Source organism: Diadema antillarum, unplaced genomic scaffold, assembly GCF_040938485.1.
Source record: "Diadema antillarum isolate AM-2024a unplaced genomic scaffold, OU_Dant_1.0 seq00001465_RagTag, whole genome shotgun sequence".
In the NCBI taxonomy this organism is placed as follows: Eukaryota; Metazoa; Echinodermata; class Echinoidea; order Diadematoida; family Diadematidae; genus Diadema; species Diadema antillarum.
Genome location: NW_027272205.1, coordinates 91,793 through 107,800, shown reverse-complemented (window position 1 = coordinate 107,800; position 16,008 = coordinate 91,793). Strand labels below are relative to the sequence as shown.

Below are 16,008 nucleotides of genomic sequence, written 5' to 3'. Positions count from 1 at the left end.
TGTCACATTTCTTACCATATGGATTTATAGTAAATTGGTCTCATACATTCTGCATGTATGCATTTTGTGTGATCAAGAAGCATTGATAAGTTTGGTCAAGAAAGTCAAAACGTGTGAGTTGGTATTATATTAGGCCGATGCATGGTTGCATGGCTTTGTATATTCGTTTATTTGGGTGAATCTTCATCTCTCCCCCCCCCCCCCCCTAAGTTACATGTACGGGTTACCGATTTATGTGATAAATCAGCATTCATGAGGAGAATCTCACGTGTTATTTGTTTTGTGTGTGTGTTATGTGCATGTTTCTTTGTGAATATGATTTATATTAAAGTATATTTGCACGAAATTCAAATAAAGAATACTAAACACAAATACAGTGTACTCTGAATATCTAAGCCCGGCTGCTGGACATACAAACAAAATGACCTACGTGTACTTGAATAAGTCGTCCGGAGCACGATTGCAAATTCATATTCATTGGAAAAGTGTACATGGCATTATTATATAGTGCTCTTACATTTCATTCAAACATAAAAATTTCTGTGACTTGATTATCCGTTCAATGAAACTTAAAAATGTCTTGTGGAAGTAAACATTTCCAGCTGATTTTGGTAGAGCAGACCATACAGGCCTACGCAATGCATGCGATTAAACATTACAGCTGTATTCACATATTGGTAGTTCCTAAATGTTGTATTATTTTATATTGATTATTTAGAGAAAAATATTAAGAACATGTGGAGAGATAGATACTAAAGTATCTCTATGTTCCTATAACTCCTGCCAACCTTGATAATTCCACAGTGCTAGAACTTATCTTTGGCGGGAACCCACCAGACGTTCCCCTTTTGTTCATGTATGCAGTAACAGGGATGAAATATTAATATGACAGAACATAACTACTACGCATGTATGTATACTGTATAAGACAATTAGATTGTCTACGTAGTAGAATGTACACTATGTTCACTTTTCCAAACGGGGAAGTGCTTTATTAATTCGCTACGGTTATATTAAGTTTAAGAGTGTCGTTTTCCTGTAGGAGGCCTGTTGAAACATTCAGTCACCTTTATAGGCAGAACTGTATTTTTACTGTACGGTGGGAGAAAAATAATGCAGGAAATACCAATTACTGTTCAGGGGAAGAAGTTACTCGATGTAGTGATGACATGGGTGAATTTCTATTCCCTGTCCACCCACCTAGAAGGCAGAACACGCCAGACATACGAATCAGTAGCAAGCCGTCAATAGGACCCCTATATCGAGTACGTTACGGTTATAGTACGTGTTGTGTACGGTAGGATCAGGGTGGCAGCGTGGTGTCTCTTTTCCCACCTGCCTGATAGGATCAGGGAGGTTTTGTCTAATGACCTCCCTGGTATAACAGGATCAATTCATGAACTTGATACCAATTAATTTGTACCACTGATTGCACTTTGCATACATGAATCACTATAGTAGTTGGTATACCTAAGTGAAACCCATGAACACGATGAACACATAAGATAATTACATTTTTTTAAACGCAACTTACACCTTAAAATTACGAAAGACTACAATTCAAGAGTATCTCAGATATCTTTTTTGATCATGTGGTGGCTCTGAAAAGAGCCGTTTGGTCGGTTGGCGAATCACAGTAAATCGACTGATTTACTTGCTCGCCTTGGCGGTCTTCTTGGGGAGGAGCACGGCCTGGATGTTTGGCAGCACACCACCCTGGGCGATGGTTACTCCGCTGAGAAGCTTGTTCAACTCCTCGTCGTTGCGGACGGCGAGCTGAAGATGACGGGGGATGATCCTCGTCTTCTTGTTGTCACGGGCAGCGTTGCCAGCCAACTCGAGGATTTCGGCAGCCAGGTACTCGAGCACGGCAGCGAGGTAGACTGGAGCACCAGCACCAACACGCTGGGCATAGTTGCCCTTGCGGAGGAATCGGTGAACACGACCGACGGGGAACTGAAGTCCAGCGCGAGCCGATCGGCTCTTGGCCTTAGCGCGGGCCTTTCCACCTCCTTTGCCACGTCCAGACATGATGAGTTAAGATGTGTAGTGATTTGTTCCGAAGAAAGAACTGTGCCTTGTGAGGGATTCCAGCTACCAATAAATAGGGTTCTGTGCGATCCGCACGCAGTCAAATTTCCTGCCACGGGGATGCAGCAGCCAATCAGAGATGAGAACCGCGATTCGCGCTAGCCTAATTTGCATGCGAGCGATTCTGGCGCCACATGGATTGGCATTATGTTCCATGCAACAGCATAGCATGGATATTGTGCACAGAGCAAACAAAGGTAGCCTATGCAGCTGTGTTATTCCCCTTTGAATGCCTTTATTACCAGCGGGCAGAGGTCTTGAAATTCTGTTTGTATGACCGGAGAATGTCCTTCGAAGGTAAATGGATATCCCCTGCCATCGAATGAGCGAATCCCTTTGGAGATTTCGGACAATGTATCGTATAATGCATGTAAATGGTATTTAACATGTATGTGTATAGCATAGGACCCAATTCACGATAAACATGTTAGGCCCTGTGTATATATATATGTATGTATATATATATATATATATATATATATATATATATATGTGTGTGTGTGTGTGTGTGTGTGTGTGTGTGTGTGTATCGAATACATTGTATGATATACATATACTATATGCCAAATCTGTCGCAAAGGTTTGATCGCGCGCTAATCGATTTAGAATCCCGTAAAATAATAGTAACGATAAAAATGACCATTCATGGCTCCAATTACATGATGCTGTCATTTAAACAGAAGTAAAAGATAAGGATTGCTGTCAGCTGAATAATTTCGTTAGGTAATATACAACAGCTTGTAATCTCATCAGTAATTCCGCATCGCTAAAATGTTGATGTGCACTCCGATATAGAACGATGAAAGTGACTAACATGAGATCGACTAAAATCGTTCAATGTTTGAATCTATAACATTTCTAAAATACGAGCCTCAATATGTAACGAATTCAATTCAATTCAATTCATTTCAATTCAATTGTGCTTTATTTCCACTCAATGTTCGACAGAAACTATGCAAATACAAAGAATAAGTTTTGGTAAGATTGTACCAAGCAATTCAGATCACAGATCACAAAGTTGTTTACAAAATATTAACTATGACTAGAAACAATGCATATTTTGCGATAATGATGATAAAAAAGTGAAATGTAAGATGGAAAAGAGTGATCTACTGAAAAGCGGAGCTTGTAAAACGTAGATCGCTCATAAAACAAAATGCCGAAATCATGTCTGTATCCTTGGTAGTTTCCAATGTCTTTGAATTTTAAATTCAAAAACTCAAATTAAAAACAAAGATTTCGAAGCTAAGTGAAGCTCTTACGTATAAAATAGTGCTTAGACACGAACGAACGAACACACACACACACACACACACACACACACACACGCACGCCTGTTCTTATATACGCATACCCTACATTCATAATCACATCTGCATGGATTCTTTTTCTATCTTATATTAACGACTGTTTTTGCTTTTGAGTAGTTGAAATCTGCGAATACCTAACATATTCAAATGACACTATGAATTAAAATAATAAACCAGAAAAGTAGTTTATAGGGTCTAAATTATATACCCCCATCAAAAAAGACATGACTTCGCATACACTGCTCATCTGACATGAGGTTTCATAATCGCATACGGTATAGATCATGGCGTTGCAAAGGGTACTTAGTACATTATTGCACTTACTGGGCAACCTGCAATATATTATACAGTATTCACGCATGCACATCGTCTACGATCACGAAACAATTAAAATGTCATGACGTTAGCGTATACCCTCACTCTGCATGTGTGTCTATTCCGTGATGCATTCTTCGAATGGCGCGCTTTGTCAAGTACAATTGTAATACTCTTTAGTACTTGTTGCTATATTGTGTTTTTGTAATTGTACATTACGTGTTGGCTATTGCCCAATCAAAACTTTAAAAAAAAAGAGAAAAAAGTAACAGATTTAAAAAAGAAATTCCGTTTCGAGAGTATAAATCATCAGTTCACTGTTGAGTGTTCGATCCCCTCCACGGGCGCCGAATCAAACACCTCCACTTTTCAAGTCTTCATGACGCTCAGATATTCCTGTCATAATACAGAGTCAAGAGCTGTTCTCTATTTATCAATATTATATTATTATTATTATCGTTACACTATAATGATATTTTATTAGCATGTCACTTTTAGTCCATATAATTGTTAGTATCATCGTGGTTATATATAATCGTTTTTATCTTTTAGGTTTATTGTCCTTTTTTTCATCTCTGTTCTGTATACAGTCATGTAGGCCTACCTGTGTGCACATCTTTTGTCTTCTATTTTACTGCTGTCGAGTGTTAATATTCTTTGTAATACATGTATTTGTGTTTTTGTGTCTTGTTATTATGCATTCAATATAAGCTAATATCATTGATACTCGTAGGAGTGTTCGAATATCGAAATACTAATATCACTAACATTTGCCATCTACTTCTGTGATATCGTTCGATTAAATTTATCTCTTTCTGTGTCACGGACCTTGGACAGTGTGTAAGGTACAGCTCTATAGGTTTTTCCTGTGCCAGTCGACACTCAAAGCAGACAAAGGATTAAAGGGATTGTATAGTTTTGGTTGAGACCTAATTTCAGGTTTCTAACATTTTTTGGTGAGATAATGAAAAACCTCTATGAATAATTGTGAAAGAGCATGTAATTGTATGAGGAATTCAACGTCTATTTGATGAAAATTGGTTTTGAAATGGCTGAGATATCCAAAAAATAGCGATTCTAAGAAAGTGTGGGACCCACACTTTATTACGATCGTTTTGTTTTACTTTGTTTTTGGATGTTTCAGTCATTCCAAATCCGATTTTCATCAAATAAACTTTGAATTCCTCTTAAAATGGTATGCTCTGTACTATATTATAAGTGTTTTCTTGGTATCTCGCAAAAAGTTAACAGCCCAATTCTCATCTTCACCAATACTGTACCATCCCTTTAAAGAAGGAGATAGGAGAAATCCCTACCGATCTCCGGTTCCACAAAGTTCTGACGTACAGTATCATTCTGTCAAAGCTTTTTTGCACGTATTCAACAAAAGTATAAAATCAAATCTCTTCTATTTCTATTCTTAATTGCATTGATTTTTCTGTCAATGAAGATTATCATTACATGACAAACACAATGCACTCGAATTTTTTTCCAGGACAGTTTCAATTTTGGCAAATACAACTGTACATATCCTGACTAAGGTTTAATTGATTGGATTATAAGTAATTCTATAGAGACAGACAAAGTTATGTCATAGTAATTGATATTATCACCCTTTATCAGATTGGAAAGAGGCATCTTTCAAAGGTGCCCTATATTCCCCCTTTCTTCGTGGGATTTCATTCAGTACGCTCAAAAAAAGCCAAATAATTATATAGAAGGCATCAAAATTGGTAACATGGAACACAAGGTCAGCATATACTATTGCTGATACAACCTGTTTTATTGAATGGTACTAATACCTCTTTTGAACCTTTTTTTTTTAATGTGGTTGATAATTAGTTGTGGTTATAAAATTAATTTATCTGAAAGTGAGTGTTTGGCTTGGTTCAACAATAAAGGGGTCAAATGAGAGACTTTTTTGTGACAAAAGACTCATTTGGAAGGATTCATTCTTCCTTTTCTTGTCTGCATGGGGGTTAACTTCTCTGTTGGATACTATTCATGATCTCAATTTGTACAAAACTGAATTAAGATCAGTTGAATAATCCTTTGTGCTGGTTTGCGAGAAGTTTATTCTTAATTGGGAAGATGTAACTCAAAATCTTTATATCAAAACATTAATTTTACAATTTTTTGAGAATTTATTCTCAACTCTGTATTTATTCCTGAAAGATATTTGAAGGATATTGATAATCTAGTTTTAATGTGGAGTGGTGGTAATGGTAGCGTTAAACGCATCTTTCTTTGAAATGATTATACATGTAGTTCTTGTGGTCTCAGAATGATTGATGTACGCACAGGTCTATGTTCATTTACCCTTGCTCAGAAATGAACATTGAGCAAGTCTGATGAATGTAACCAGGGTTTGTGAAAAAAAAGTGTTACTTTTATATAGGCCTACGTAGATAATACAGATATTCCTTTTACAGTTTTAGGACCTTTGCCCAAGAAGGGTTAAAAGAATCTTGTATGTCAACTTTCAGAGTCTCTTAATTAGAACTTGGTATGTGTTCAAAACATTTTTAAACTATGGACTTGCAGAACTGCATAAGTTAGATTTGATTTAGTGTGAGAACTTTTGCATAAAGCAATTAAGTATTTCAACATTGAACTTGAATTCGAAAAAGTTGTTTTATAGAATGTTGGCCGTTTTATAGAAAACGTTTAAAACTTGTTAATATCGAACAACTTTAAATGGAAGTAATGCAAGAGATTTCTTTCTGGAATATGTGGTGGCTCTAAAAAGAGCCGTTGGTATCCAAGAAATCGACAGAAGTCAATTTACTTGGAGGTGGTGTACTTGGTGACGGCCTTGGTGCCCTCGGACACAGCGTGCTTGGCCAGCTCACCGGGGAGGAGGAGGCGGACAGCAGTCTGGACCTCACGGCTAGTGATGGTCGACTTCTTGTTGTAGTGGGCAAGGCGGGAAGCCTCGGCAGCGATGCGCTCGAAGACATCGTTGACGAAGCTGTTCATGATGGACATGGCACGGCTAGAGATACCAGTGTCGGGGTGGACCTGCTTCAGCACCTTGTAGATGTAGATGCCGTAGCTTTCCTTTCGCCTCCTGCGTCTCTTCTTGTCTCCGCTAGGCCTGGGGGCCTTGGCCTTCTTGGAGCCCTTCTTTCCAGCAGCTTGCGCTTTGGGTGGCATGATTGTTCACTTTGCAGTCAGAAACGAATCTGTGCTGCCAACTGGTTGCCGCGGATATTTATAAGGCAGCGCCCGAGTTTGGAATTGGCGGTATATGTAAATTAGACTCCGCTGCCACCCAGCGTTCAGTTAAATTTGCATATTTATGATTTTATCGGACTCTGCGGGCGCATTGTTCGTCGCCAAATTTCCATTGGTCGATATTTATTCGATGCGCACCGCTGATTCGCCCTTTGAGCGGCGGCGAATTTATATCACTTCCTGGATAGAACAAAGCCCACTCTACCCGTGTCATGCTGTGTGGTATTTCTTGACGCTGCATAAGGATGATAATATGTGTCCCTATGACCATCGTGGTACTACGTAGTTATACATGTACATGTAGCATAGGACATCTGCTTATGTTAGAGGTGCCTCCCTGACAGAGCTTACCCTTGCCCTTGCCTTTGGATATTATGTAGTGAAAATATAATAAGGCCCTAAATAATTGATGATAATGACTGTACTGGCGGTTTCTGTATTTTCACATGACAGCCAACTCATGATCGTTAGCTACTGGCATGACTGGTACGGTCTGTTCTCGGGTTTTAAAAAAAAACGTCTTTTCTGAGGAGTTTTATATCTATCTCTTTTTCTTTGTATATACTGACGTTACTGTGACTGTTCTCGAGAAGGATTCCGTCAAGGAGCTTGTGTTGGTTTGAAGCTCCTTGATTGATGATTCCGTGATCCAGTCGTATTCCCGATGAAATACAGATTGATCTTTGGGTGCACCGTCACCAGTCGAAAACTCGTCAGGACTAACCCATGGTCACTATATACACTTGTACTACAAGGCATATACACACTATGGAGATGATATTGATCGAACGATATTAGATATCTTGCAGAACGTTTGACAGTGATCATGCAACATAGGCTACATTATAATTAGGCCAGGCCTATGTACGCAGTAAAAATAATGTAATTCAAAAATTGTGAGTAAACTTATTCGTGCACACAGGTTGACCTAATCATTTTGGTCATTTTGTTGTCAGACATGAATCATTCTGTTATTGTAGAAATAACCGTTGCCGATCTCAGTCAGCGGTTGCAGCTGTATAGGCGATATCCGTGTTTGCTACACTGCATCATACCAGAGGCCATGAAGAGGACTACGTGTATAGATAATATACATGTATTTTGTTACATATTGACGGAAGCCCGAGGATCGCAATCATAGAATTATCGAAAGGACGATCGCGATATCAAGCACAAACGTCAGCTGGCAGGAACGAAGGGGGCATAGGCCCTACCAGTACACCGTTGTCTATCGTTCTTGTCACATTTTGTCTTCTGAATATCCTTATTTTACTGTACTCAAAACTCATACCGCGATGTTTCAAGTATAAATAAAACTTTGAGAGGAAACAAAAGCGGAATACGGTTGGCCACAATACAGCAGTTGTGTACGCAAGTGTAACGTGCGCTGAATATGGCAAACTTTCCACAAACATTTATTGTGCATGGAGTTTACATGTTTGTTATACTATAACTCACTTATTTTCGATTCTTCTACAATGGTAGCACTGCCAATGATTGATCGCCAGACATTCCTATTCTCTATATAGACTTATAAATCAGCATAGACCCGGTTCGACCTTCGATCATGCCATTTGATTTTTTTTTTTGGAATAATTAGCAACCCTCTTTTATCAGAATAATAATAGGTGAATAATCATTTTTTTACAGGAAATTCTGAATGTATCTATATGGCACTATATGTTTCAATGTATCTATATCCCAAATATAATTCTAAATTGTTAAAGAATGAGAAAAATCATCGACCAAAATAAAAAATACATGATTATAATTATGCGCATGAAAGCTGGACGTTTTGCTGTGGTTGTGGTTAGCTTTATTTCTGCATTTACAAGCAAATACAAATTTAGCACAAATTCCAAAAATAAAAAACAACGATAAATTGATTGATATTCTATCAAAGTATTACATAAGTAGAGTTACATTGACAATAGAATTGTGTACATGAAAACATGTTATGTAAGATGAGAGTGTAGTAGATATTCTATTAGATCTTTATTAAATGGAAAAAAAAAATTAGCGCAGGAGACCGTTATCTCGAGCGGTTAGGCTGGAAATGAATAGGGCTTCAATGGAAATTAATAATGTATCACAGGTATACATTAACAACATCTTAACTTAGTTCTTCTGAAGCTGCTAGCTTGTATTGTAATCATATGAATTGTTCAGAAGGTCATTATAGGTCTGACATGTGGTGGTCCCATTGGCCACCAAATTTGTTAGATCTCATTTTTAGGGGGTGGCCTGAAAATGAAACTTGGTGGCCCGAAAAAAAAACACACACAACAACAAAGAAAAAAATCAAATCTTTCAATGAAAACAGCAAATACAATCAAGTTTAGCCAATGGAATGTGTGAAAGTTTGCGGGCATAAGAAAGAAATTCTTGAAATATCATTTAATAACATTATAACTAAAATAATTTAGTAAACATCCAATATTATTGACTATTAAATTACACACTTGGCTTTTTTAGGGAGATCTTGACCATTTCCAATACATGTGCTCGTGCAACTTTTGCACAGAAAATTAACTATTGTAATTGCACTTAAATTCTTAAATACAATTTATAAGTCATTCATCTCCCTATACAAAAGTATGTTCGTGAGTGCATAGCTATCTGAGACATTTGGAGAGTGGCATGTGCCTTCTTTGATTTTACTTCCACTGCCAGCAGATGACAGCTATCTTTTCTACACATGATTCCTTGTATACACGGTGTGCTTTGTGAGATATTTCGCTATACATTCAGATACCAACACCTGGAGGATCTTGGCTTATACCAGCGGACCTAACTTATTCTATATACAGTGTAGCTTGTAAAGGGTACATACACCGTACGCTTTTAAAAAGGGGGCGTGTTGTTTGTATCTCTTTTTAGTCATAATGGACATACTGTAAGAGCTTGTTATCTACTTTTGTTGTTCGCATCGCTGAAGTCCTAATCGCAGGTGGACACTCTATATATGCAATCTCTTTACACCATGCTTCGTAATCTGGTAATATACGCTGACCAATTCCATCGCTGAAATGTCACTTTTTCTCACCCGTTTTGCTTTTTCGCAACGCTTGATGATATTCGGCACTTTTTTAATAAACCACATAACAATGTAGGCATATGTTAATATGTCATTTACATTCACCATGAAAATCCACCTAATAAAATGCAGTTCTTATGCTTGCACACATTATAGGCCTATATTGTGGCCGCTTAGATAATGGGGACGGGAATTATCAAAACATTTCACAATACATTTCCCCTTGGTCTTCTGTGTTGAAAAGACATTGGGAGGACTTTCATTGTTTCGAAACAGCTTTACTCCCGAGCAGTATGACGAGAGGGAAAACGACATCGAGAACGACGTCATCGGTTGAAGCATCTGGCTTTCTATATGCAGCAAGTATCCTGATTCCATACATGAAGAGAAAGAAAGAAAGGAAAAACCCCGCTGGATGAATGGTCAAAATCATTGGCAATATATAGGATGGATGTACAGCAATCAGAGACACTCAGAGTACGAACATTTTGCAAATACGACTCTGCTCAACTTAAGATACACACTACTGCTGAATGCTTGTAAGTATTTTGACTAAAGTGAAGTAATAAAGATTGGGAAATGAATAAGAATGATAGTAACATTTTGACATCATGTTTTCGAAAGCACCTGTAGCGTCCTTATTATGCAAACAGGATGCGAGATAAGACTCTACACATTATGCAGGTCATGTGGACATCTTTAATTTAGTTGTGCCATGAAAGAATTTTTTACTTATCTCTGTACAAAATGTATATTGCAAGATCGCACCTGCTGATGATTTAACAGACATGTCGGAAAGAGGGAACAACCAGCGGGATTCGAACCGGTCATATACCGCTTTCCGGGCAGCGACACTACCACCATGCCATCCCTGCTTGCCAGCAGTGACTTTTAAGTTGTTACTAGGAAAGTATCATAGCCATGGAGATAAGCAGCGCAACAGTTATCTAGAGACCATGAGGTATATAAAGAAGTATGTAGTGTATACTGCATAGCAAACGATCACAAGGGCATTTCTAACTTCGATAAAGAAAACAAAAAACAATGAGAACGTTAGACGGTTATCTGCCGTTCAGTCTGTTGACACATCACTCATGTCACTCTCAAAACATGGTAGGATTGCAAGTAAGATTTGTCTTGTCACTGAAATAATATGTCAATAAAACATGGAATTATCGCGTAGGAAATGATGATGAGAATAAAAAGAGAGAGATGACGGTGTGAACCAATTTCAGTATTACCAATTCAAACTGTACCACATGAGCTTGTAAAGTTAACAAATCCAGTATTATAGACCGGGGGCCCAGAGCATTTATTCAGCTGAAAAGGGTCACACTTTTTAATGGTCTCATCGTATAAGGATGTGTTCAAGGGTCAATAAAATGAATTGCTGGCAAGTCACATCCTGTACCGTAAGCCTAGGGACCACAAAAAGGGACCCCGAAAAATCGATTTATTCAGCCGAAGGGGGTCACGGACAAAAGTTGGTGGATATTGTTCCTTTGGGTGTACTTATCATGAAAACAGCAATGCCAGCTATTTTATCCTGTACGGGGCCCCAGACAGTAGCCCCAAAGGGCCCCACAAATATGGTGTTATTCAGCTGAAAAGGGTCACGACTAATTTCTTTTGCAATGGAAGTAGTTCCCATCAGAGATATCCAAAACACCAATGCCAGCTATTTTATCCTGTACGGGGCCCCAGACAGTAGCCCCAAAGGGCCCCACCCTCCATAGGCCTACGTACAAACACACACAAACGTTGATTTTATTCAGTTGAAAAGAGTCACGGCTAATTTCTTTTGCAATTGAAGTAGTTCCCATCAGAGATATCCAAAACACCAATACCAGCTATTTTATCCTGTACGGGGCCCCAGACAGTAGCCCCAAAGTGCCCCACCCCATAGGCCATACGTATCACAAACACACACAAACATTGATTTTATTCGTGCAGTTGAGAAGAGTCACGGCTAATTTCATTTACAATGGAAGGAGTACCCATCAGAGATATCAGTACGGGGCCCTGGACAGTAGCCCCAAAGGAGCTCCCCCCCCCCCACCCCGGCACACACACACACACACACACACACACACATTAGTTTCATTCAGCTAAAAAGGGTCACGGCTAATTTCTTTTGCAATGGAAGTAGTACCCATCAGAGATATCCAAAATACCAAAGCCAGTTATTTGATATCCTGCACGGGGCCCCAGACAGTAGCCCAAAATGCCCCCTCCCCCCCCCCCCCCCCACACACACACTGATTTCATTCAGATGAAAAGGTCACGGCTAATTTCTTTTGCAATTTAAGTAGTACTCATCAGAGATATCCAAAACACCAAATCCAGCTATTTTGTCCTGTACGGGGCCCCAGACAGTAGCCCAAAAGTGCCCCCCCCCCCCCAACACACACACATTAGTTTCATTCAGCTGAAAAGGGTCACGGCTAATTTCTTTTGCAATGGAAGTAGTATATACCTATCAGAGATATCCAAAATACCAAAGCCAGCTATTTTATCCTGCACGGGGCCCCAGTCAGTAGCCCCAAATTGCTCCCTCCCCCCCCCCACACACACACACACATTGATTTTATTCAGCTGAAAAGGGTCATGGCTACTTTTTTTTTGCAATTGGAAATAGTAGGCATATTCATCAGAGATATCCAAAACACTAAAGCCAGTTATTTTATCCTGTACGGGGTCCCAGACAGCAGCCCCAAAGTGCACCCCCCCCCCCCCACACACACACACATACATTAGTTTCATTCAGCCAAAAAGGGTCACGGCTAATTTCTTGTGCAATGGAAGTAAAATACCCATCAGAGATATCCAAAGCACCAAAGCCAGTTATTTTATCCTGTACGGGGCCCTAGACAGTAGCCCCAAAGTGCCCTCCCCCTCTCCACATACACACACACACACACACACACACACACACACACACACATTAGTTTCATCAGGGAGGTGTCACCTCCCTGGTTTCATTCAGCTGAAAAGGGTCACGGCTAATTTCTTTTGCAATGGAAGTAGTACCCATCAGAGATATCCAAAATTTATACCAAAGCCAGTTATTTTATCCTGTACGGGGCCCCGGACAGTATAGCCCCAAACACGGGTAATTTCTTTTGCACTGGAAGAAGTACCTATCAGAGATATTCAACACACCAAGGCTACTTATTTTATCCTGTACAGAGCCCCAGACAGTACACACAGAGAAATTAGGGTTCTATTAGGGTTCATATTTTCACCCTACGAGCAAATCTAACTAAAAGGCACCTTATAGGGTTCGGGATGGGTGTAGGGGTGCAAATCCGAACCCTAAAGGGAGCCAAGTCTTAAGGGTTCGAATTTGGAACCATTCCATAGTCTTTCCCGAAAGCTGACATGTGGGTGTTGAATGGTGTTTGCTTGAAATGCCACACTATTTTTGGATATTATCGTATATTTTTAATTGAAAATATAACTACACGTTGTTAAAGAGTAACAGTGTCATCAGTAATACTGTACTAAAAAAAATACTACTTGAATTAAACATTTGTTTTTTCTTCTCGCACCGGGATCAAGAATATCATTTCAATGACGTTATCATAGAGTACACGTATTATGCGTGCACGCGTGGACCGTTCAGCACATACACTTGGTCAATGGCAAAGCTAAAATCGCATGCGCACGCCACGCCGTTGGTCGCGCGGTATACGTACGTACGTGCATACTACTGACGTTCCTCGTTTGAAATGGACAGACGACCGTGAGGTTGGGATGATGAATTAATCTTTTTGATGAGCCAAACGTTGTGAGTAGATAGTTGTACTATAATTCCGTTGAAAATATTTCACAGTAATCGATGATGATATGTGTGAATTATGCTAATCGAATGCTGAGTGGTGAAAACTGATGCGAAAAGAGTTGTATCGAGGTACATGTGTACTAACATGTCAGAAGTGCGATCATACATATCAGGTACATACAGTAAAGCATAGCGAATAAGTCAATGAAAGTGCACAGTAATACGGAAAGCCTCAACCAAGGTACTAACTACGACCAACAGCCCCATACGCATAGCCATAGCGTAATTACGCTATGCGTATGGGGCTGCTGGACGCAGTTACCAAGGTACGTACGTAAATAGGTGACCGGATATAGTCGCATCATATTCGTTAATAGGAATTATTACGTTTGAGCCGAGTTGAGGCTCAGTTGGATATTGGTTTCTGTGAAGTTGACACGAAGAACGATGTAGGCATGTATGATGTGCCTAATGAAGAAAAATAGCGTTCCTGGTTCATTTAGGAGAATTTAAGACATGTATGAAGATTGAAGTCAGAAAATTTAGGTTGGCCTTGACTCCTTGTTGTCTATCAATGAAAATAGAATGTGTGTTATAAATTAGCAATGCCATAGTCACAGAGCATAAGCAATGATACACGATATGTGAATTTAGATAATATCTACTGGAGAAGTTGCATGTGCTAGACATGACATAAAATAAGTCACACAAACAAGGTATGTAAACAGTAAATCACTTCAGAAGTACAACTACTTGATCCCATACTTTAGCAGGTAGATATTCCAATATTGATTGTATGTTGAACTTTGTTTTATTCAATTACAGGTTGAGCCTTGCTGATCCATGCTGATGCATGGTGTTAGCTTGGTCTCATACTGGGCCAAAGGGACCTGTGATTATTCATCATCGAGTTCACTATGCATCAAGTTCAATAATGGTCTTCAGGATGAGTGATGCAGGTCAACCTCGAGAGACTGGTGAGCCATATAGGATGCCAGAGCTGGAGATAGAAGATGTTCAGGATGTCAATCCTGGTTCCTCGTTGAGTCAGTGTGGAAGCCATGCCAGTCCTTCTGAGAGTGATGGCCAGAAGGGCATACTATTTGGCAGCTGAAGCAGGTGCTATAGAAACGCATCAAAAACTAGAGCTCGAGGAGTTTCGACTTATGCAGCGTAAGATGAGATTAGCTATGAAGACCAAGCTGCAGGTTGCTGAAGCAGAGGATCAGATATACCTTGACTACGAGAACAAGAAGTTGGGAGTCGGCTTTCCTGTGAAAGCAGAGGATGAAACCTTGCTGTACCCAACTGAATGCGCCAACCAACCAGTACACACGAGTACACCGATTTCCCTGACTAGAAAAGTAGCAAAAACGTTATTTTCAAATTTTCTTTGACTTTTAGCAGATATAGTCCAAAAGCCAATAAGATCATCAGCATCATGTAGTATCCCTGAACCAGGTTTGATGAAAGCCCATCAATTTTTCCGTAGATACATCCGCACAGACCGGGAGACAGACAGGCAACCTGAAAACATATGCCTCCGGTACCATTCAGGGCAGAGGCATAATAATGAGACTCCTATGTCATAGGCTATGTCATGTATGTTTAAACCATATAAAATTTGAGACGGGTCACATTGAATCCCCCCCCCCCATTAGAATTGCTAAACACCACGGCTCTAGAAACATCTTTCCATTTTAATCCAGAAAGTAATCACCTCCCTGTTTTTAGCCGAGGGTGAGCATGAAGCCACTCCATGAAATGAAGATTAGCATTTTTTTTTTGCAAAATATATGTGAAAATGTCTAATTTCATAGATAACGATAACTATTTATTCTGTCTTCTAAACTGTTGTCAGGTTATTCCCTTTCTTAGATTGCACTGGGCTTGAATATTTACAAGAATACTCTAAAGAAATATATAATAGAAAAATACAAGAGAACGAACTGGCAAATTACAAATTTAAACACAACCTAAAGAGAACTTGACTTCTATTCACTTTTATCTTTTTTCTTTTTTTTTGGGGGGGGGGGTGGATTATGGATGAAAATATGAATCTGCTAATGGATATGAAATACTCAAATTATGCTTTCCATTATATTTCATGCTAGATGGGGTTAGTTTGTATTGTTCATATATTAGATATTTCTTCACCATCGATAGCCTCAGTGCTTCAATAACACATGCACACTTTGAATTGATTGTTTAAGTAGGGAACAAAAAAAAATAAG

At 39.2% G+C, this 16,008-nt stretch overlaps 2 protein-coding genes across 2 annotated transcripts; both read right to left on the bottom strand.

Moving 5' to 3' along the window:
• Positions 1 to 1,599: 1,599 nt before the first annotated feature.
• On the bottom strand, positions 1,600 to 2,059 carry LOC139709729 (late histone H2A.L3). Its single transcript, XM_071621685.1, has one exon. It carries the CDS (start codon positions 2,029 to 2,031, stop codon positions 1,651 to 1,653), a length of 381 nt encoding a protein of 126 aa, XP_071477786.1. The 5' UTR covers positions 2,032 to 2,059; the 3' UTR covers positions 1,600 to 1,650.
• Positions 2,060 to 6,455: 4,396 nt separating this feature from the next.
• LOC139709728 (late histone H2B.L3-like) lies at positions 6,456 to 6,892 on the bottom strand. The gene has a single exon (XM_071621684.1). It carries the CDS (start codon positions 6,870 to 6,872, stop codon positions 6,501 to 6,503), a length of 372 nt encoding a protein of 123 aa, XP_071477785.1. The 5' UTR covers positions 6,873 to 6,892; the 3' UTR covers positions 6,456 to 6,500.
• Positions 6,893 to 16,008: the final 9,116 nt, after the last annotated feature.